At 48.9% G+C, this 19,670-nt stretch overlaps 11 protein-coding genes across 11 annotated transcripts; 5 read left to right on the forward strand and 6 right to left on the reverse strand.

Moving 5' to 3' along the window:
• Positions 1-27: 27 nt before the first annotated feature.
• On the reverse strand, positions 28-951 carry L228DRAFT_266344 (hypothetical protein; the record flags this gene model as incomplete). The annotated part of the gene is made up of 2 exons (XM_018334845.1): positions 28-381; positions 553-951. The coding sequence occupies 2 exons, from the start codon at positions 949-951 to the stop codon at positions 28-30; spliced, it is 753 nt and encodes a 250-aa protein (XP_018189526.1).
• A 620-nt stretch (positions 952-1,571) lies between these two features.
• On the forward strand, positions 1,572-2,888 carry L228DRAFT_236951 (DNase I-like protein; the record flags this gene model as incomplete). The annotated part of the gene is made up of 1 exon (XM_018330882.1): positions 1,572-2,888. One exon carries the CDS (start codon positions 1,572-1,574, stop codon positions 2,886-2,888), a length of 1,317 nt encoding a protein of 438 aa, XP_018189527.1.
• A 49-nt stretch (positions 2,889-2,937) lies between these two features.
• On the reverse strand, positions 2,938-3,257 carry L228DRAFT_85986 (hypothetical protein). The gene has a single exon (XM_018336917.1). The coding sequence runs from the start codon at positions 3,157-3,159 to the stop codon at positions 2,986-2,988; it is 174 nt and encodes a 57-aa protein (XP_018189528.1). The 5' UTR covers positions 3,160-3,257; the 3' UTR covers positions 2,938-2,985.
• L228DRAFT_85995 (hypothetical protein) lies at positions 3,257-4,315 on the reverse strand. Its single transcript, XM_018336918.1, has 2 exons — positions 4,298-4,315; positions 3,257-4,229 (listed from the first exon to the last, which is right to left on the reverse strand). Exon 2 carries the CDS (start codon positions 4,144-4,146, stop codon positions 3,355-3,357), a length of 792 nt encoding a protein of 263 aa, XP_018189529.1. The 5' UTR covers positions 4,147-4,229; positions 4,298-4,315; the 3' UTR covers positions 3,257-3,354.
• Positions 4,316-4,759: 444 nt separating this feature from the next.
• Positions 4,760-6,862, forward strand: L228DRAFT_86005 (hypothetical protein). Its single transcript, XM_018336919.1, has 4 exons — positions 4,760-4,868; positions 4,924-5,223; positions 5,276-5,659; positions 5,713-6,862. The coding sequence occupies exons 1-4, from the start codon at positions 4,793-4,795 to the stop codon at positions 6,600-6,602; spliced, it is 1,650 nt and encodes a 549-aa protein (XP_018189530.1). The 5' UTR covers positions 4,760-4,792; the 3' UTR covers positions 6,603-6,862.
• Positions 6,863-7,122: 260 nt separating this feature from the next.
• L228DRAFT_209128 (glycosyltransferase family 4 protein) lies at positions 7,123-8,809 on the reverse strand (the record flags this gene model as incomplete). The annotated part of the gene is made up of 4 exons (XM_018329798.1): positions 7,123-8,194; positions 8,254-8,642; positions 8,693-8,727; positions 8,776-8,809. The coding sequence occupies 4 exons, from the start codon at positions 8,807-8,809 to the stop codon at positions 7,123-7,125; spliced, it is 1,530 nt and encodes a 509-aa protein (XP_018189531.1).
• A 385-nt stretch (positions 8,810-9,194) lies between these two features.
• On the forward strand, positions 9,195-11,474 carry L228DRAFT_266349 (P-loop containing nucleoside triphosphate hydrolase protein; the record flags this gene model as incomplete). Its single annotated transcript, XM_018334846.1, has 1 exon — positions 9,195-11,474. The coding sequence occupies one exon, from the start codon at positions 9,195-9,197 to the stop codon at positions 11,472-11,474; it is 2,280 nt and encodes a 759-aa protein (XP_018189532.1).
• Positions 11,475-11,598: 124 nt separating this feature from the next.
• L228DRAFT_86014 (hypothetical protein) lies at positions 11,599-12,199 on the reverse strand. The gene is made up of 2 exons (XM_018336920.1): positions 11,894-12,199; positions 11,599-11,831 (listed from the first exon to the last, which is right to left on the reverse strand). The coding sequence occupies exons 1-2, from the start codon at positions 12,077-12,079 to the stop codon at positions 11,724-11,726; spliced, it is 294 nt and encodes a 97-aa protein (XP_018189533.1). The 5' UTR covers positions 12,080-12,199; the 3' UTR covers positions 11,599-11,723.
• A 1,941-nt stretch (positions 12,200-14,140) lies between these two features.
• On the reverse strand, positions 14,141-14,867 carry L228DRAFT_86061 (hypothetical protein). The gene has a single exon (XM_018336921.1). The coding sequence runs from the start codon at positions 14,720-14,722 to the stop codon at positions 14,354-14,356; it is 369 nt and encodes a 122-aa protein (XP_018189534.1). The 5' UTR covers positions 14,723-14,867; the 3' UTR covers positions 14,141-14,353.
• Positions 14,868-15,451: 584 nt separating this feature from the next.
• On the forward strand, positions 15,452-16,892 carry L228DRAFT_209276 (aspartic protease pepA; the record flags this gene model as incomplete). Its single annotated transcript, XM_018329804.1, has 5 exons — positions 15,452-15,768; positions 15,826-16,109; positions 16,184-16,429; positions 16,494-16,697; positions 16,762-16,892. The coding sequence occupies 5 exons, from the start codon at positions 15,452-15,454 to the stop codon at positions 16,890-16,892; spliced, it is 1,182 nt and encodes a 393-aa protein (XP_018189535.1).
• A 1,231-nt stretch (positions 16,893-18,123) lies between these two features.
• Positions 18,124-19,235, forward strand: L228DRAFT_236958 (signal recognition particle, SRP19 subunit; the record flags this gene model as incomplete). Its single annotated transcript, XM_018330883.1, has 2 exons — positions 18,124-18,670; positions 18,904-19,235. 2 exons carry the CDS (start codon positions 18,124-18,126, stop codon positions 19,233-19,235), a joined length of 879 nt encoding a protein of 292 aa, XP_018189536.1.
• Positions 19,236-19,670: the final 435 nt, after the last annotated feature.

The raw sequence follows: 19,670 nt of genomic DNA on the forward strand, positions 1-19,670 counted from the left end.
GAAAGTCCGTGTCTCCGATTTCGATTGTTAGACAGCAACCACCTGTATCTCCGACTGTTCATCTGGCGTACTAGAGCCAGAAACTTTTATGTTTTTCCTCATAGTCGTCAAGGTAAATTCCCTGATCGAGGTCCATAGACCATTCGGAGCTGGGCCGGATGAGATAATCTCATATCCACCCTTACCTCGCCAATACTTTCCATTAATCTCTTCAGCAACATACAGCCAGATATTCAGCCCTTGCTGGATCTGGGAGGGCGTACTCAAGCGATTAACGAGTTCGGCTTCCAGAAGCCGTTGACACTGCTCGGCAAGTCCTTTCCGGCGATATCTAGGAGCATTGTATGAAACGACTGCGAACACTTCAAAATTGTTGCCAAACTGTAAAATGTTAGCTTCTCGAGACACAATGCAGTAAATCAGATTTTTGGACAAGAACATGCTAGAATGACCAAGTCGAAAAAAAAAAAAAGAAAAAAGTATTAAAAAAGTTTGACAGTGCAATTTGGTTCAAGATGACTATAAAAATGTCATACAAGCGGGCCAGCCTACCTCATTATCCGTAGCTTTTGGCTTTGCTGAAGCGCTTGCAACCGCTATTCTCTTGGTGCCATTTTGAAGCTTGGCACCAAGTACACATTCGGTGCCGACATTGTCCACTTCGTCTTTTCGGCAGATCTCATCATCTTTGAGCTCTTCCCACATTACTGCGCAGAGACCATCTGAGCCCAGGGTCTCGCATAATCCGCCATAGTCATCGAATCTATTCCCACTAAAATGCGCAGGACGATAGAAACCCGCATTGATGAGATTGACTAGGTCATGTACTAGGCCTTGATCCGATTTCAGGTCTTCAGCAGTGTAGATGGCCGTATGAAGTTGGAGTGGAACATTCTCGGGAATAACAGCTGATAACTCAATCGGAGGATATGGACATGGAATTCCGACCATCTTTAAGTTTGTGCAACGGAATGTATATCCTGCCAAAGAAAGAATAGAGATTGTTGAAAAGAGCGTGGATGCAAGGAATTGTAATGAAAGTTGATTGGAAAGACCTGTCCTATTGTTTATATATGCATGTTTGAATCTGACAATAACATCGAGAATTGATCAATCATAGGGCGCTGCCCATCCGTACTTGGCAAATGCTCCGGCAAGGATTCAAAACGTGGCTTAATCTGTATGAGAGTCTAGGCTTAATGTTAGTTAGATTGTGGAGATGAGCCAGAGATAAGCCAGTTCGGTCGACGTCTCCCTAGAGCAGTAGACAGTCACAAAAATGAAGGACTTGAAGATCATTGTAAACAGAGCAAAGAAATACAATTGGCTGCAAATATCTGCAGTTGATGCTTAATGCAAGTCATTGGGCATGGGATTGTTTCGTCAATTGGTAATGTAGTGTATGACTGGTACCTAACTAATGTCGTCATTGTTTAGGCGAAGAAGAGCTCATCCGTCAACCTCATTATGCTTCAATGCCGCCCAGATTATTTCCCTTGCAAAACCTCAATACTTATCTTAAATTGCTCTCTCTACCACAACTGGCCTTAATTGCTCACTTGCATATTTTCATGGCCAGTTCCCGGGCCATCAGCCCTCCTACTCGTCGAAAGCGTCGTGCATCTTCACCACGCGAGAGTCACAATAACAATGCCTATCAACCAAGCAAGAGACAACTAACCAGTGATAATGAAACATACAACAATAATACCAATACCAATAACAGAAATATCCTACGCATCTTTGCATGGAACGTCAATAGCATTTCTCCCCTAGTTCAACAACGCATCACTTCATTCTTTCCCGTATCATCCAAAGCATCATCATCATCGTCGTCGTCCAAACATGAGCCACCTCCATCCAACACTTCTCAACCGCAATCAAAACCGTCCGCTGCTCCAACCGGCTTACGTTCCTTCCTGCGCCGCCAATCCTGGCCACAAGTTGTCTGTCTACAAGAAGTCAAAATTTCTCCCACAGATACTGCTACTCAACGCGCAGTGCAACAAGCTATAACCCCACGAAACACAGAAGACACTGGCCCTTCTTATACGGCTCATTTTGATCTTCCCACCGACAACCAAAACTGTCGCGGTTTCGGACAGAAAATGTACGGCGTGGCGGTTCTGCTACGAGACGACTTTGCGAGCAAATATGTCCAGCGCGTGCGAGGAGTCGATTGGGATCATGAAGGGCGGGTTCTAGTCGTCGAGTGTATGTTTCCTTGCCATCCTTCTTCTTCTCTCCCTACCCAATCTCAATCACCCTCTCCTTCATCATTTACCTCATCCACAATCTCCAAATTCGCCATTCTATCCATCTACGCTCCCAACGGCACTACAAACCCCTACCGGGACCCAGTCACAGGCAGCGTCACCGGCACGCGACATGACCGGAAACTGGCCTTTCACACACTTCTTTTGCGGGAGTGCCAGATGCTCGAGTCGCAGGATTTTAAGCTCGTCTTGGCAGGCGATTTCAACGTTGCCCGCGACCAGCGAGACGGGTATCCGAATCTGCGCACGCGACCGGAACAACATGTCTTGAATCGTAGGGATTTTATTGTCAAGTTTTTGGCCGATGGCGGAGGCGGAGGCGTAGCTGGAGCCAGCGCCAAGACATTGGAAGACATCGACAAAGTGGCCCCAAATAAAACACAACCCCGACTCCACGCCATTGACACGTTCCGACACCTCCACCCCAACACACGCAAATACACATACTACCCGCGTAACAAGCCATGGGGCACAAGTTGCGACCGAGTAGACATGGTTCTTGTTTCGCGGGGGCTAGAAAGTCGTCTGGTGGCAGCTGATATGCTTGACTCTCCGGGTGATAGGGCGAGCAGTGACCATGTACCGATCTATGTCGAATTGGTTTTATCTTGATACCCCTGGTTTCTTTTTTTCTATTATTTGATAGCTTGACATACTTGATACTTGATACTTGATACTTGATACATAAATTGTAATGACGTGAGTCAATTCATGATATGAATAAATGAGGATAGTATAGTGCGATTAAGCTAAGAAAAGGTAAAATGGGACCAGATAAAGAGGCCAAAAAAGCAATGAGTAGAGGCAATAAGCCAAGTGACCTCCGCTGTGTTGGGTATAAAATGCAAAGCAAGCTAGCTAGAAGAAGCCTCGAGACGTCCATCGAGGCGTGCAATTTTGGGATTAAAAATTAATTTTGACGCGCAGGGGGAAAAAAAAAGGAAAATGTTGGAAAAGCAAATGGCGAGAGCAAATGCGATGCAATATTCTTGAACTGGTCGCAGCCCCATTGGCAAAGGCGGATTTGACAAACGTGAGATCAGTGTTTGACATGGAGTCTTAGACAGGTTCGTCCCAATCAGACGGTCTCAGGAACGTCCAGTCTCTTCCACATGCCAACGTGGATGATGCCCTCTTCGTCCCATGTTCCCATTGACTCGTCTCGCTCGAACCCGAGCTTCTCCCACATGTGCTGCACGCTCTCTTGAGCATGCACGAGTACGAGACCTCGCCAAGTGTCTTCAGCAGGCTCGCCGCCTTCCACCTTGAGCGCTTCGCGAGCCATCGGGCTGAGCGGGGGAACGATTTCCTGCGGATGACCCTTTGCCCATTCTAGTGCTGCGTTGACGAGGAGTCGACCGAGACCGAGGCCGCGGTAGGGAGCAAGCGTAGCCAGACGGCCGAGCTTGACGTAGGGTTCTTTGCCGTCGTGGAACTTTGTGCTGCTCTTCTCGTGGGCCTCTTGGCCTTCAACTGGCGCAAGACCTTCAGCATTGTCAATCTTGTGGTGGCTGAGGGGTTGCGGGTGGGGCGGGTGAGGCGGAGGCACGAGCCGGACAGTGCCAACAGGAGTTCCGACATTGCCAGCGGCGTTGCGGGGTCTGCGGTAGTCGTTGGCAGCGCTGCCACCTTCGCCAGTGTTGGCCACGGATGCGTATACCACCCAGTGGAAAGAGCGGGGGTCATCGACATCGACTTCGTTCTCGGCGGGCACATTTTGTTCCTTGACAAATACCTCGTGTCGGACTTCCATGGCTTCTTTGAATGTGTCTGGGATAGTGTCGGGTTGGTCGGCGGGCAGGATCTCCGGGTCATACGCGTTCAAGACGCTGCCCGGAGGCGTAAGCATGGAGATGAATTGTGTGGACATTGTGGGTGTGAAGCGTGAAAGCTCGATTGTGATTGTTTTGAGAGGATAAGAAGCTTGCAGAAGCTGTTGCAGCTGTTGCAGAACTACTCAGTATGTAGGGGTCTCAATCGTAAGAGCAGGTGATTCTGAGGTGCTCGATGTCGTAATTTACCCAGTGTTATAAGCTGACTTGAGCAGGGTCCGTTAAAATACCAGGCGAGCTAGATGAAGTAAGAGAGCTTAGCAGTCAGACAAATGAAAGAGAAAAGAGAGACGTAGAGAACTTCAGCTTTAAACCAGACAACGTGGAGAAGTGAGTGGACGTGAGTCAACCCATACCCCACATGGGGCGCGATTCCTCAAGAGGGAAGATGAAATAATCGTTTCAAGTCTGGAGCCGAACAAGCTGACGTTTGAAATGGAGGGATTTTGGGGTTCCCACTTGCCTACCTGAGTTGCTGTACGTAAAATGTGACATTTAGTGTTCCCTGGCGCCAAGAACCAGCGACCAATGAAGTGACTTAACTGTACACGGAATCTACAGATAGACTTTGGTACTTTGGCTTACCCGTGGGGATGTCCCGGAGTACTGCTCTCCGTCCGGACGTTTCTCCCCAGACCCTGAAAAGACACCACAATACTAATCTTACCATGTACTTGACTTGTCATGCTCCGTATCTTCAGAGGTCTCAAGAAGTTGAGGCCCGGCCAGAAAATAGCTCCAATATCCATACTCTGTCGAGGTGACTGTGACCGCTACTACTAATATGATATGACTGACTGAACTACGAAATTTAGGTGAATCGGTCAATCGAGAAGCCCTTTTTGCATATGCCAATGGCCGTTTTCTTGTCGACGAGCAACTTCAATTTGACCGACGTTTCTTGAAATTCAATGTAGATGCCCTTTGTGACGTTGTTGCCGCCACTGATGTGGAACCGTCTCCGATCGCAGCAATTGAGAAGAGGGAGGGAGGTTTCAGCAAGGCTCTATTGATGAAAAAGAAAAATGGAAAGGAAGTCCTTGCAAAACTTCCATTGCCCCTTGCTGGGCCACCATCTCTCGCAACTGCGTCTGAAGTGGGTGTTTTAGAATACGGTATGATTTTCCTGTCCGTTTGTTTCCAAAATATTTACATGAGTGTTCATAGTGAGAAAACACACAAATATTCCGGTTCCCCGAGTGCTTTCCTGGTCCTCAGATAGATCCAATCCTGTCGGCTCTGAATACATAATCATGGAGAAAGCTGCAGGGATTCCACTGTTTCAGCAATGGGGTGTGATGAAAGAATTCGAGAAACTGGAACTCATAAAGAACTTGACCAGACTTGAAGCCCAGTTATCGGGTATCTCATTCCCCTCTTATGGCAGTTTATATCTTCGAGGGTCTGCAAGGCATTCCAAACATCACATACTCGATGAGAGTATTGATCCGTCCAACTCATTTTGTATTGGTCCGTCATGTGATCGTTCATTTGACTCTAATACTACCTCAAACTTGACTTTGCCACGTCAAAGTTTTGACTCGGGGCCTTGTAAGTGCCCGTCCATCCATCATCCGCTTTCAATTAGCTAAATCAAGGCGCAGGGAATACAATATCAAGCTTTGGAACTGCAATTGCAAAGCGAGAGCTGTCCAGGCTCACAACCGGACGCTTGAACAGACAGCCAATATTCTATCATGGAACCATGGAGGAACAGACCCAACTCCTAAAATTCACAACAGACATTATGCAGATGTTGGACTTGCATCCTATATTACGCCAAGTTTCTCAGCCCACTCTATGGCATACCGATCTGCACATGGGAAACATTTTCGTTGCGCCCGACGACCCATCACAGATAGTATCACTTATCGATTTCCAATCGATATCTGTGCTTCCATTATTTCTTCAGGCCCAGTGGCCCATATTTGTCAAACCCCCACAGAATTACGTGAAAGGACTCGTGCACCCAAAACTCCCAGACGATTTTGACGACCTAGATAATGAAAGCAAAACCATTGCTCTACAAGAGTGGTCTCAGGCGAAACTCGCAAAGGCGTACGAAGTCTCCAACTATCTCGAGAACAGACTTGCACATAATGCCATGAATATCCCTCGCGTTTTTCGAGAACTCTTTATCCGGTGTGGAGAAATCTCCGACGTCGGAGTCCTTCCGCTCCGAGAATGCCTTATTGAAATATACCAGAATTGGTCGAATTTGGGCTTTACAAGACAATGTCCGTTCAAGTTCAGCGCGGAAGAAATATCTTTGCACGAACAACAATTCGCTGAATATCAATCCTGGCACGACGTCCAAACAATGGCTCAGGAATGTCTAGATACAGATGCCGAAGGGTGGATAGCTCCGCAAATTGACATTATGAAGAAAAAGAGACAGAATAAGGAGCTCTTGTCCTTGTATATTGAGCACATGGCAGGAGAGAAATCACCTGAAGAAGTAAAGAAGATGTGGCCATTTCTCGACGATACATGAGTACTGGACGCAAGGTCAGCATACGACACAGGGTACTTTTCGTGTATAAAAGGCAACATTTCTTGTCGCTGGAACTCCACTACAGGTCAGCGCCTCATTCGCCCCGGGAACTGGTTAGGTTGTGGGGGCTGTCGCTCGATGAGATATCGTATTTTACCCTGCGTCTTCTGCGTTAAGATGACGTCAGACATAAGTCGTCGTTCTTGGCTTGTGGAATAGTTTCTTGTCGTATGCGGGAGAATTTCTTGGCTGTGACGTGAAGCCGCTCGGACACATTAAATGCCCGGGCAATCATACACCTAGTGCTATAATTCTTATTCATGCTGAGGCGCAAGTAATCTTGGCGAAAGAATATGCGACATAATTGCCTAGAAGGCATAAGGTACCTAAGGTACTGGACTGGCGCTATACTTCACTGCACTCTGATGAGGATGCTACGCTAAAAAAAGCACCATTAAGGGTTGAATGTCGAGAGGAAGCTATGAAAAGTAATACTACGATATAGTAGGACATTCGCTGGTCATCCGGGATCAACTACGCGACCATCTCTCCATCCATCTCGTCCGCTTCGACGCCGAACCACCCGTGCAGATGCCGGGAACCGCGCGTCTTCTCGGTCGTCGACGATGCCATTCTCAATCGGCTTTTTCCTGGGCCAATCCCGAGCCAGATCGATACTCTTCCGCGGCGCCCAAATCTCCAAGAAGACAAGAATAAGATAATCAACAATGACACAAAGGCAAAAGAGCTTGCCTGCCCAAATTCCGCACCCATAATATCGTTTCAATCGGTCAATTAAAGAAAAACCCTGCACACCAGCTCGCCCGCGAGTTGCACTCCATCCGCCACCCGGGTGACTGCCGTAAAATTCCTCTTCGCTGAGGGCGCCGGATATGCCCTTGTATACTCGTTCTGTTCGCTCGGCAACATCGGTCCACGAGTACATCATTTTTACTTGGTCGTGGAAACGGTCTGTGCGGACGCGGTTTGATCGTAGCGCGGCAATTGCGCGCCCAGTAGCTGCAACGAGATCGTCTTCTTCTGGTTTGGCAAACGTAGTCATGTGTTGTGGCAACACTTCTGGGATTCCACCAACACGTGTGCAAACGACGTACAGCCCACACGACGCTGCTTCGACAATGACCGTACCAAACGCTTCTGTCAAGGAAGGATGAAGGTAGATGTGGCCCTTGACCATGACATCTCGCACCTCCTCGTGACGGACTGGACCGAGCATCTCGACTCGATCCTGTAGCACGTGCCGTTCCAGCATTTGCTCCAAATCAATGGCTTTGGGGCCCGACCCGGCAATGATGAAGCGTACATTTGGGTGCGCAGCCAAAATGCGTGGAATAGCAGCAATTAGTAAATCCGTGCCCTTGTTGTAAAAAAGACGGGAAATGACCACAATCGTGATGGTCTCGTGAGGTCCAAGCGGATGAGCTGGCGGAAGTGGACCCCGTGTCTTTACTGAATTTTCAGCTGGGTTTGCAGGGTATCCTAATGGACGAAAATCCTCTGCTACCACTGCATTCGGAATGACAGAGACCATCAAAGGGTCTAAGGAAGCTCGGAGGACAGTATTCTCTTTGCTGTGAAGGCATGTCAGAGTCGTTGAAAATAAAATGGATACTTTTCGGTTTGAGCATACCATGTATGGCTGACGCAAATCACATGGTCGACATCACTCAAAGAGAATTTGAGCAATTTGTTCGCCAAGATGCTGGCTGCATCTGCGAAGCCGAAGAGAGAGTGGTCGGTGAACACTGTACGCAGGCCCATAGTCCGCGCGTGCAAAATGGCTTCGTGACATAGATTGCTTAAGCTTGCATGTCCATGCACAATCTCTATTTGTTCTCTGATGACAATATTTCGAAATATTGGGAAGAATGAGAACACGGTCGGAAAGGTCGCTTCCCGGTGGACGACGAGAAACGGAACATGATATACTTTTAGGCCATTGGTGAGATATCGAATGCCTGTGCGACCCTGGTATGCATGGGTGATGATGATTACTTTGTGTCCTCGGTCAATTAATTTCTGTTCTGAGCGTTAGAAGCCTCTCAGTACGAATGAGATTGGGTACTTACTGTGGAGAGCTGATATATGTGACTCTCGATTCCACCTGATATTCGTAAGATACTGCATTTTCCGCACAAAGAAGAGGCTCAACTACCTGGTTGAGGAAAGAAGAAATCACTTATCATCCTACAATGTGTTAGAGAGCGCAGGACGCTAGGGTCACAGAAGCACCTACGCAATGTTGTATGGCATGGTTGAGGGATGGGCGCCTCAAAAGGGCCAAGGTCCAGAATTGGAATAGACTAAGCATCTCAAGCCGCAGCATATTCCATTCTCAAAGCTGGCGCAAAACATTCAGAACAATAATCAGAAGTCAAGCTGTTGGAATTATGGGCAACTGTGGTTGAAGCTTCGTAAACGTTAGAGGTGCAATGGCGGATACCACGGGATTTGCCGAAGGCGGTGAGGCGCGAGAAATGGAAGCTTGGCCAAATAATTTCTTGAGTCGCCAAAAATTAAAGAATTGCTCCAGAGTAATTCTATATCCTCCGCCGCTGCAGATCGCCCATCATGTCAGCAGGATTGTATTCTAGATATATACCTCCACAAAAGAGCGCTCCATCATTGAAGGAGCCTATATTGCAATCACCTGCCTCTTCCGAGCAGAATGGCGAAAAACCTTCCAATAACACGCCTGTGAAGAAACGAAAGAGATCTTCCCACGAAGTCAGCGAGAAGGCACCTCCAAGCGATGACGCCGAAGCTGATTCAAAGTTCAAACGGATTCGCCAAAAATTTGAAAAATCTACAAAGTCTGCGGCAGAGCGCCTTGAAGCAGAAAAGAATGCCGCCGCCGCTGTACCAATTGAGGGCGACGAAGCCCAGCTTCCCGAGCCAGAGGAAGTTCAAGGACTTGTCCCTCTTCCACAGCCAGCTCCTGTGCCAGAGCCAGATTTTGCGCCATTATTCAGCTCATTACCCAGCTGGCTCGCGGAACCGTCTACTGTATCGTCAACAGAAACAGCCCCTTTCAATTCTCTACCGATCTCCCAAAAGTTACTGTCTACTTTAACGTCCAAAGGCTACAAGTCTGCATTTGCTGTACAAGCAGCCATTATTCCACTTTTACTACCGGGAAATTCTTGGATTCCAGGAGATGTTTGTGTGTCAGCTGCAACGGGCTCTGGCAAGACGCTTTCGTATGTACTTCCTATCGTCGAAAGCCTAAGGAAACATGTGGTGAGGAAATTACGGGCTGTGATTGTTGTGCCGACGCGAGAGCTTGTCTCGCAGGCTCGGGACGCTTGCGAACTGTGTGCTGCGGGTTCTGGCTTGCAAGTCGGCACTGCACTCGGTACACGCCACTTGGATGTGGAGCAAGACTCATTGATTGGGAAGGAAGCATATTATGATCCTGAGGGCTACCAGGAAAGCCTGGAGAGGTCAAGGGCTCGAAGAAAGGCAGGAATTACAGGATCAGAAACTCAGAAATTGGAAGAGGATCGACCCGATATTCTACCGCTACATGTTTCGAAACTTGTTTCGAAAGTTGATATTTTGGTGTGCACACCCGGTCGATTAGTCGAGCACATTCGGTCTACACCAGGCTTTACGCTTCACAATGTTGAATGGCTTGTCATAGATGAGGCAGATCGCTTACTCAACCAAAGCTTCCAAGAGTGGACGTCAGTGGTTATGTCAGCCTTGGAAGGCAACCAGTTCAACAAGGAATTGAGTATTCGGGAGCAGATCCTAAGGGATCTTGGCCGATCTCCAGACTCTAAGAGAGTCCGAAAGGTTATTCTCAGCGCTACGATGACCCGAGATGTACAAAAATTGAGCGCTTTGAAGCTTCGAAGACCAAGACTTGTTGTAGTTGGCAACGCGGAGCTTGAACGCATTGAAAAGTCCGAATCAGCCGCATTATATGATCTCCCGTCTCTATTGCTCGAGAGGGCTGTGAGTGTTGAGGATGGTAGTGAGAAGCCATTGTATCTTTTGCGTTTACTTCAGTCCAAACTGCTTCCAGAGGGAGCTCTTACGATGAAGAACCCTAGTGGCTATGAAACAAAGGCAGATTCAACGGATACGTCGTCAGATGAGGACTCTGACGACACATCGTCAAGCGGTTCGGACACCTCCTCTGATGAGTCTTCAGATGAGGAAGAGTCGTCTGCTTCATCAACAAATTCGCAGGCCGAGAGTGCCAGCGCTGCATCTGCATCTTCTTCTTCTTCTTCCGGCTCATCGAGTTCGGATGATTCTTCGGACGCAGATTCTGAGAATGAAATGCCCTCGACGCGAAAGGTAGTCGATTCCGCAAAGGGAAGCTCACAATGCACAACACGAGGAATTCTTATCTTCACGAACAACAACGAGAATGCTTCCCGTCTCGCTAGACTACTTTCCATCATGCAACCAGCCTATGCGTCAATCACAGATATTCTGACGAAATCGTCGAGCACTGCTTCGGGACGGAAAACTCTGGCTGCGTTCCGAGCCGGCAAGACTCATATCCTCATCGCCTCTGATCGTGCTTCGCGTGGATTGGATGTTCCAAACCTAGCACACATAGTTAATTATGACATACCGACAAGTGTCACCGCCTACGTCCACAGGGTTGGTCGGACGGCCCGAGCGGGGAAAGAGGGGCAAGCATGGAGCTTTGTCACCAATACGGAGGCTAGATGGTTCTGGAATGAAATTGCACGAGGTCCACAGATCCAGCGTCAACCTGGAAGGAAGGTGGAACGTGTTAAAGTGGACCTGGCAGATATCAATGCCGATGAGAGGGAGCGGTATGAGGAGGCGCTCACGACGCTGAAGCGTGAGGTACAAGGAGGGAGGTAAAGTCGATACAAATCACGTCAGCAACCGTCTGTGGCAGCTGCCAATGCACCCGGCCCCTGACATGCATGCTCCGATGCACCATATCTCGAAAGGACGAGAGGAGAAAATGATATCGATTTGCACTATCGTCAGAAAGGCAGCTGCCCGCAAAGGGAACAAGAGCTGTTTTACAATTCCATTACATGAATCCACCACTTTTTCTCTCTTGGTCCCAGGCACTATTGATCCTCCACCTTCCAATTTCCACAACTAACCACCATCTCCCCACCAGCCCTTGGGCTTGCGCGTGGTGGGTTCGCATGCATAAGTAAGGGTATACTTTGATGGCATTGTGATGGTGACAGTAGGCTTGACCGTCTATGGATGGTGGTTAGCTGTCATCGATGCGGAGTTGCCGGCTGATTCGATGGACGACTTACCTTACTGGGCAGCACCCCCCAATTGTAGACTTCTTCGACCTTGAGACTGCAACCGCCACAGTCAATCGTGCTGGTGCCTGTGATGGTGGCAGAATAGCGCGTGAGGGTGGGATTGGTTGGAGCAGGGATGAAGAGCGGGACATGGGTAGTGCATGGATAGTAGGTCGTCATAGTGGGGTTGAACATGAATTCACTTCGGTGCTCCCAGGGGAAGTGCCAGTCGGCCTTAACCACCGCCCTAAGCACACCAGCAGGCTTATCAGCGACAACCACCGAAAATATCACAGAGACAATCTAGCAAGGGTTATGGTATGACCATTATCCGTCGAAACGCACATAAAGTGAGGGGAATTGCTGGATTGGTGGAGACGTACAGGCGCACCATCAGTGCCAAGACCACAGCTCGGAGGGACATCATGATCACTGAATGGCTACAGTTGCTTCTTCCCCTGCAAAAAAGAATATCGCAATAATATCACGACATTTTTCTCAAAACAATAAAGTCAATTACAAACGCCATGATTCAACTTTGCCTGCAATTTATTCTTCAACGAATCAAAATGTGAAATCGGTAACGTGGCTTCGAGCCGTTCCTTGACCCTTTCTGGGGTTGATGTCGACACATGATTATTGGTATCGTGTCCTGTTCTTCCAATGGCCTCGCTGGCAACATCATAACCGTGCTCATTGAGCAGGCCTTTTAGGCCCGTGATTATCGCTGCAGCCAAATCAGGCACAGTCTTGAGAGCATTCGGCTTGATGCAGAAGTGCGCATTTGACAGGTACGAGCAACTCTGGCTCGTTGGCTTATGCTGGCCATTCGCCGTTTAGCGAACGCAATGATCAGCAATCTCCATCACCATCTTGGTAGGTGCCATGCAGCCTCCAGTTCGCGTGCAGAGCCAAGCGGTGACAGCCCAGTGCTCCTTGCGGGAAAACTTTATTACAATCTTTGTGCGAAGTTGTCGTTACAGGAAGAAGTTGGATAATGATAATTAAGTGTCTGAGTGCAGACGTCAATCAAAACAAGTGGCGAACTATTATGAGTTTACAATTCAACGCATTTGCACGGGCAAGATACCCGAAAGAGTTTGAATTATAAACGGTATCGCATCATCGCAACGAGAAGAAGCAGCGATAATTTTGGAATTGGCAAATCCAATTTGGTAATTCTAAGAATACTATTTTCGGAAAACTTCAACAGAAGAGTATTGCAACAGAATGTCTTCGTATTATGAAATCGGGTGCTCTGCAAACCACACTCCACCTCCCCAGGCTGGTTGTTTTCCTCCTGTGGAAGATGAAGCTAAATTGGCACCATGAATCTCTAGGTTCACGTTTATCGCAGTAGTAGCCTTTTAGTCCATTCGGGGTTGTTCGAGCTCTTACACCGATACGATCTAGCAAAGAGAAGAAATACAACCGAAACCATTGTTTTGATCGGGGCAAATCCAAGGGTTAACGATGTTCCTTGCTGCGTGGAGTCTATTCATGCGATGTTTTGAGCCTTGAGTATCCGACTTCCGACAGGATATACTTCTAGCATTGGTTGTTGGTCCACTCTGAATGTTGTCAGTTTCAATCCGTCGTCTTGGCATTTATGCTTGAATCGGTCAGGAAAACCACCTCTCAGGTCAGCAACAACTGATGCGACAACAGGGGGCCTTCCATCTAGGTCCAAGCTGCGGCCCAGCTGCCAAAATAAGCAGGAGGATAGATGGATCTGCACGGGACCGGTCAGATGCTATAGTTGCTACATTTCCCACTACCGATCGCTTTAATTCCCCCAGAGCCGTTTAACACATGAGGCGCATACGATACTGATTTATCATGGACAACACGAAACTAGAGGGAAAGCAAATTGCCCTGCCTCGGCTGCATTTTCAGGTCCATGGCCATGGCCCGACGAGCATGAATGGCATCATGCGCGACGTGCTTTATCGCGACATCAAATCGTCAAAATTACCCCATGAGGCAGGTCGGTCAGGGGGGGAGGGCATCGCCACGAGCAAGTCGCCTGCGAGTTCTGATTAGCTGCAGTCTGACTCCCTTTCAATCTTGAATATCTCTGGTGTCCGACTGAAACCCCCCAGCCTACGGCCCAAGCCGCTTCAGACCTTGTTTCGTGCGCATTCGGGCCGCTCTGAGCCGGGATTATCTGCATGGACGACGAGGGAGCATCAACAACTTACCAGGAGGTGCCGCTGGTAGCTGCCGCCGGCGGCGTCGGATAGATAACCTAGATAGTTTGATGTCGGGTAATGCTTCTACCATGCCCCAGAGCGTCAGCTGCTCTGATGCGATCACTTTTGGATGATTTCCAAAAGGCCCCTGGATGGAGTCTCTCCCTCTCAAGCTGAAATCTTCTCTCCGTGATTTCAGGGGGCGGCTGCGCGCCGGGTAGGGGCATCTTCCACCCACTGAACTCCAAATGAAAGGGCGAGATGGGTATCTGGGGGTTCAAGCTATGTGCTCAAGCACCTGGTTTACCGATGACGGATTGCTTTGAAAAAAGTGGATCCCGCCTTGATAGATGACAGGGGATCGCCATGGTGCGGCGAAATGGCTAAGCCATCTCCTCTCGTCAAGGGCCAATAGAAGACAGAGAGAACGAATCAAGCTCATTGATATCTTGGCATTGAAGCCTCTGACACAGATGGCAGCCACTGAGCAGCGGAATTGTGACGGTGGCGGAAAACGTCGGGGAATTGTGATCAAAAGAGCGACATACGTGGTTGCAACCCGTTCGGTCGAGATCAAGCGCATCAAAGCTATGATTCTGGATGCAATCTGTTGCGACCTTCTGCTGTAGACCGCGGTTCGGGGCATGGATTGAATAGGCGTTAAAGACTAGGGTATTTCTCCAGTGCCGCCACTATTTTGCTTATTATCAATCGTCGATGCAGATCATTTCCCCCCATTGCGGGATGGGTGGGATGCAGGCATCGATAGGCGCACCTTACAATTATCACGAGACCCTTCGGAAGCTCGCAATCGCGGATGTTTACACTAGGTTGACCCCTTTCTAGATCTTTCAGACCATTCCATCTGCTGCATGGATCCTAGGATGAATCTGTTTCCTTGTCTGGAAAAGTGGCCCGTAGGTCTAATGCAGCGATATGCCGGACACTATTCAATTGAAGGGAAAATGCTTAGGGCGGATGATCCTACCTGTTCCTGATTCACCCTCAATTGCCCTGTGGATCCATCACGACCTTCTCTTCTTGGAGTGGCCCGTGGCTGAAGAGAAGCCCCACGACAGAGTTTCCAACGCTTCGATCAGGGGCGACCCACGATGGGATTTCCATTACCACATTCCCTTCTCGTCCGGCCCCGCCGAAGAGGCTGCTTTTGCGCAATGGTTCATCTCGTAATTGAGAGCTCGACTTGGATTCAATGATGGACGAAATGATATATAAGGATGGTCCTCCTCCACCACCGGAATTGTTTCTTCAGCACACCACCACTGCTCAAAAGACCAGAGCAACTTCACCGAGCCGCTGCTCAAGCATTCAGTTCGTCATTGTCAAGAGAGAAACCTCATAAAAGTCAGCCAACATGCGTTACACCGACTACCTCGCCGTGCTCGCCACGATTGCTTCTTTGGCTTCTGCCACTCCAATTGAGAAGCGTGATGGCAAGACTTTCAGCTTCTTCCAGTCTGTCAGCCGCCAGGTGCAGAAGAATGGTCCTGTTGCTCTGGCTGGGGTCTACCAGAAGTACAACAAGACTGTCCCGGAAAATGTGGCCGCTGCTGCTTCCAATGACGGATCTGCTACTGCTACACCTGAGAGCTACGATGAAAGCTACCTTGTCCCCGTTACCATTGGAGGCCAGACTTTGAACCTTGACTTTGACACTGGCTCTGCTGACCTGTGAGTAAAGCACAAATTTGGGTTTGGTTTGCAGTGTGCTGATGATACATCAAATAGTTGGGTCTTCTCTTCCGAGCTCCCCAGTTCTGAGCAGGCTGGCCACACCGTCTACAACCCCTCCAAGTCGTCAACCGCCAAGGTCAAGAGCGGCTACACCTGGTCCATCTCCTACGGTGATGGCAGCTCCGCCAGCGGTAATGTTTACACTGACACCGTCAATGTCGGTGGCACCGTTGTCTCTGGCCAGGCTGTTGAGCTTGCCAAGAAGGTCAGCTCCGAGTTCGTCCAGGATACTCAAAATGATGGTCTGCTCGGTCTTGCTTTCAGCAGCATCAACACTGGTTAGTTTTTTCCCTCCAAAGAAAGCGAGTAGTAAAATCCCAACACGTCAGCTAACGTCGAATAAAAAAAAAAGTCCAACCTCAGCAGCAGAACACTTTCTTCGCCAACGCTGCGCCCTCCTTGAACTCGCCCCTCTTCACTGCTGACCTGAAGCACGATGCTCCTGGCAGCTACGACTTTGGCTACATTGACAGCAGCAAGTACACTGGCTCTATCACTTACACCTCGGTCGACAATAGCCAGGGTTTCTGGCAGATTACCGCCTCTGGCTATGGTGTTGGCAGCTCTTACACCTCAAGCTCCTTCACCGGTATTGCTGGTATGTTGAACCTTGCTCCCCCCTATTCACGACTGCCTCGGGAGATGCTGATATTACCCTACAGACACTGGTACCACTCTTCTCCTGCTCCCCGACAACGTTGTGTCTGCCTACTACGCCGAGGTCTCTGGTGCTCAGTATGACAACTCCCAGGGTGGTTACACTTTCCCTTGCTCGGCTTCTCTCCCCAGCTTCACTCTCGGCATTGGCGGCTACAAGTCTGTTGTTCCTGGCAGCTACATCAACTACGCTCCTGTCTCTGGAAGCAGTAAGTCCTCTTTCCCCGTACACTTTCAGTCGTTCCATGTCAAACTAACCCTTTTTCTTTGTAGCTTGCTTCGGTGGTATCCAGTCTGACGACGGCATTGGCTTCTCCATCTTTGGTGACATCTGGCTCAAGTCTCAGTTTATTGTCTTCAGCCAATCGGGCCCTCAGCTTGGTGTCGCTGCCAAGAACCTGTAAATGCAGACTAGCGTCCTATCTCTTCTTTGATCGTTTTCGATATATTCGAAACGACAAGTTAAAGAGCTGGCTATTTAGGATCAATAGTCTCTTGAGCAGTGGTGTGTGTGACGGATGAGGGATACTGCGGGAGTCAATCAAGTACATGCAGTGTCTCTTATCCGACCATTTTACATCTTGACAGGGTACTGTGTACCTTGTCAGCACTTTTTTCCTTTCTCAGTCTATACTTTCCTATCTCCTTTTTGCATCTCATTCAGGCCCTGGATGGTAGTAAATAAAATACCTCGAGCTCGATCTAAATCTTTGTCCAACAAGTGATGCAGTGATACTGTGATGAAGTTTGCAGAAATCATCTACCTTGGCAATGTGACATACCTAGAATAATTGCCCCTGACAGATAAAACTCATTGCTGAATGTGAATGTGATGGTATTTGGATAAAGTCGTGTTTGTCCCTAGGTATTTCGAGACTCGAGATCATGTACGGTGTAGCTACTACGGCATATTCGTTCCACAATACATACTCACCGAACAGTCAATGACCTTAAATGAATCATAGTAATTGATAGATTTCAAGCCGAGAATAAACACACTATTTATGCTAGTCATGCCTTACATCAAGCATGTTTCTGAATATAGTAGAACGGAAAAGAATTCTATTCGAGTGCTATTTAACATTAAGATTTCACATTCACATTATCTAGCAGTGGTGGAATTTAAAAAGACAAATATTTTTACTTAATCTATTTAGATCTTTTTGATATTCCTATCAAACTCGAAAAATATATATAAAAATTCATTCCCTATTTTCTCTTTATCAATGCTCCGCCATAAACATTGGACTAACTGTGCGAAATGCCATTTTTATAGCCACTCGTCCCTCATGGTCTCCCAAGCATCTACAGCACGGGATATTACCCGGCAACCTCCTTCCTCACCACACAACCCACCCTTAGCGCATAACGAGCCAGAAAGCGGGACGTCGGACACTGCACCACCAAGCTCCGACGCCCAAAATCACACCTATCCAACATCCTCTCTATCCGTACCTCTACAACAAATCCAGCGAGACACAGCGAGACCCAGCGGCGAACACTTCCTCCCCTCCTTTCTGTGTGCTACGCCCTTTAATCTCACATCTACGATACTCGGTCACCCGCAAGACTTATAACAAAGCCACTCCAACGGCCCGCCGACCTGCACCACGACACATACACCCATCCAGCAACATGTCGCACGCCCGCGTGGAAGAAGTGTCCGACTCGGACTCAGACCCGGACGTCATGGACCCTAGCCAATTCGACCCGGGCCAATCGATTCTCTCTCCCGCCGACATTCCTTCCTTTTCCTCATCCTCCCCTCCCAACCCTAACCTTGGCTTCGGTGGCCCTGGGACGACAAGCGCAGGCGCCGGCGGAGTTGGAGGAGTTGGAGGACTCGGAGGACCCGGCACAGAATTTCTTCAACCCCGCTTCAATTCGCCGCGCACCGGCTCCGCCGAAGAAGCCGCCACGGTCGAGCGCACCCGGAGCTGGCAGTGCCTGTACCCGGTGTATTTTGACGCGAACCGCAGCCGGGCGGACGGGCGCCGGGTGGGCAAGGACCAGGCCGTCGCGAATCCGCTGGCGCGGGAAATCGTGGACGCTGTTGCGGGCCTGGGCCTGCATGTCGTGTTTGAGCCGGGCAAAGTGCATCCCAAGGACTGGAGCAACCCTGGGCGCGTCCGCGTGTTGGTCAAAGAGGGAGGAGTCGCGAAGAATTCGAGAGTAAAGAATAGTATGTTTGTCTATGCCTACTTCCCCGTCCTTACATTTCATATATTTCCCCGTCCCTTTTAATTTTATTTTTCAGATGATCCATGTTATCAGATCGCATTTTCATCGTTTGAAAGGCATAACAAAATCGTTTGGAAAATACAACAAAATCGTTTGAAAAGCATGATGAAATCCTTTGAAAAATACAACAAAAGCGATCAAAAAGAATCATTAAAGCTAACAATCCTATTACAGAACACCACCTCTACACCATCGTCTCAGAACACCTCAAGGCCCACCCAACGACCGAAAACTCGCCCATGCGCCTGCGCGTCGCGGGCCTGCCGACCCCGAACAAGGCCGTCCCGCCCCCTGCCATCCCACGCGGCTGGAAAATGGGCTCCATCCTGCCGCTGCACTCGCCTGCCATGAGCGGCGGCGGCGTGAGCGATGATTTTCTGAAGCAGATGATGGGCGAGCTGTCGGGAAGTCCTGCAGGGGGCGGTAGCGATAGCGATGCTGTAGCTGCCGGTGCTGCGGGTGGAAGTAGCAAGAAGAAGGATAAGAAGAAGAAGGGCAAAGCTTGAGCCTCTATTTTTAACTGTCCCAGATAAACCTTTTTTTTCTTTCTTCTTACCCCAACAAACTGTCCATTTACTGGCTTCATTGACCTAGTATTGGTGTATTGCGTTTATACATATAGACTTTATGCAGAAAGCAGAAAACAGAAAGCAGAGACGCGGAACGCGCGACGCGGGACGGGTGACGGGTGACACTTCAGAGCGCAAGAGCGCAGAAGGAGAGCATGAGAAAAAGGAAAAACAAAAAAAAAGGGGTTATGGGCCGTCTAAACCCTAAACGATGTGGGGCAAAGGAATACTTCCGATTGTTGTCTGTCTGTCTGTCTGTCTGCATTGACTGTATAGTTGGGCCATTTTTGCATCGCGGTGGCGTTTTATGTTTGGCGAGAGTATTTTTCCTACCAAATACTGCACTGTACAGTGATGTTCTTTAGTTGGGAT

Source organism: Xylona heveae (assembly GCF_001619985.1).
Source record: "Xylona heveae TC161 unplaced genomic scaffold L228scaffold_3, whole genome shotgun sequence".
Lineage (NCBI taxonomy): Eukaryota > Fungi > Ascomycota > Xylonomycetes > Xylonales > Xylonaceae > Xylona > Xylona heveae.

What these genes read in the sequence shown, in the direction of transcription:
- L228DRAFT_86061 (XM_018336921.1), bottom strand. Translation starts at nt 14,722, where the DNA reads ATGCCCCGAACCGCGGTCTACAGCAGAAGGTCGCAACAGATTGCATCC.
- L228DRAFT_86005 (XM_018336919.1), top strand. Translation starts at nt 4,793, where the DNA reads ATGCTCCGTATCTTCAGAGGTCTCAAGAAGTTGAGGCCCGGCCAGAAA. An exon ending in AGTGGGTGTTTTAGAATACG is followed by an intron (nt 5,224 to 5,275) that starts GTATGATTTTCC and finishes GAGTGTTCATAG; the next exon opens with TGAGAAAACACACAAATATT. An exon ending in AAGTTTTGACTCGGGGCCTT is followed by an intron (nt 5,660 to 5,712) that starts GTAAGTGCCCGT and finishes ATCAAGGCGCAG; the next exon opens with GGAATACAATATCAAGCTTT.
- L228DRAFT_86014 (XM_018336920.1), bottom strand. Translation starts at nt 12,079, where the DNA reads ATGTTCAACCCCACTATGACGACCTACTATCCATGCACTACCCATGTC. An exon ending in GGGGGGTGCTGCCCAGTAAG is followed by an intron (nt 11,832 to 11,893) that starts GTAAGTCGTCCA and finishes CACCATCCATAG; the next exon opens with ACGGTCAAGCCTACTGTCAC.
- L228DRAFT_85986 (XM_018336917.1), bottom strand. Translation starts at nt 3,159, where the DNA reads ATGGACGTCTCGAGGCTTCTTCTAGCTAGCTTGCTTTGCATTTTATAC.
- L228DRAFT_85995 (XM_018336918.1), bottom strand. Translation starts at nt 4,146, where the DNA reads ATGTCCACACAATTCATCTCCATGCTTACGCCTCCGGGCAGCGTCTTG.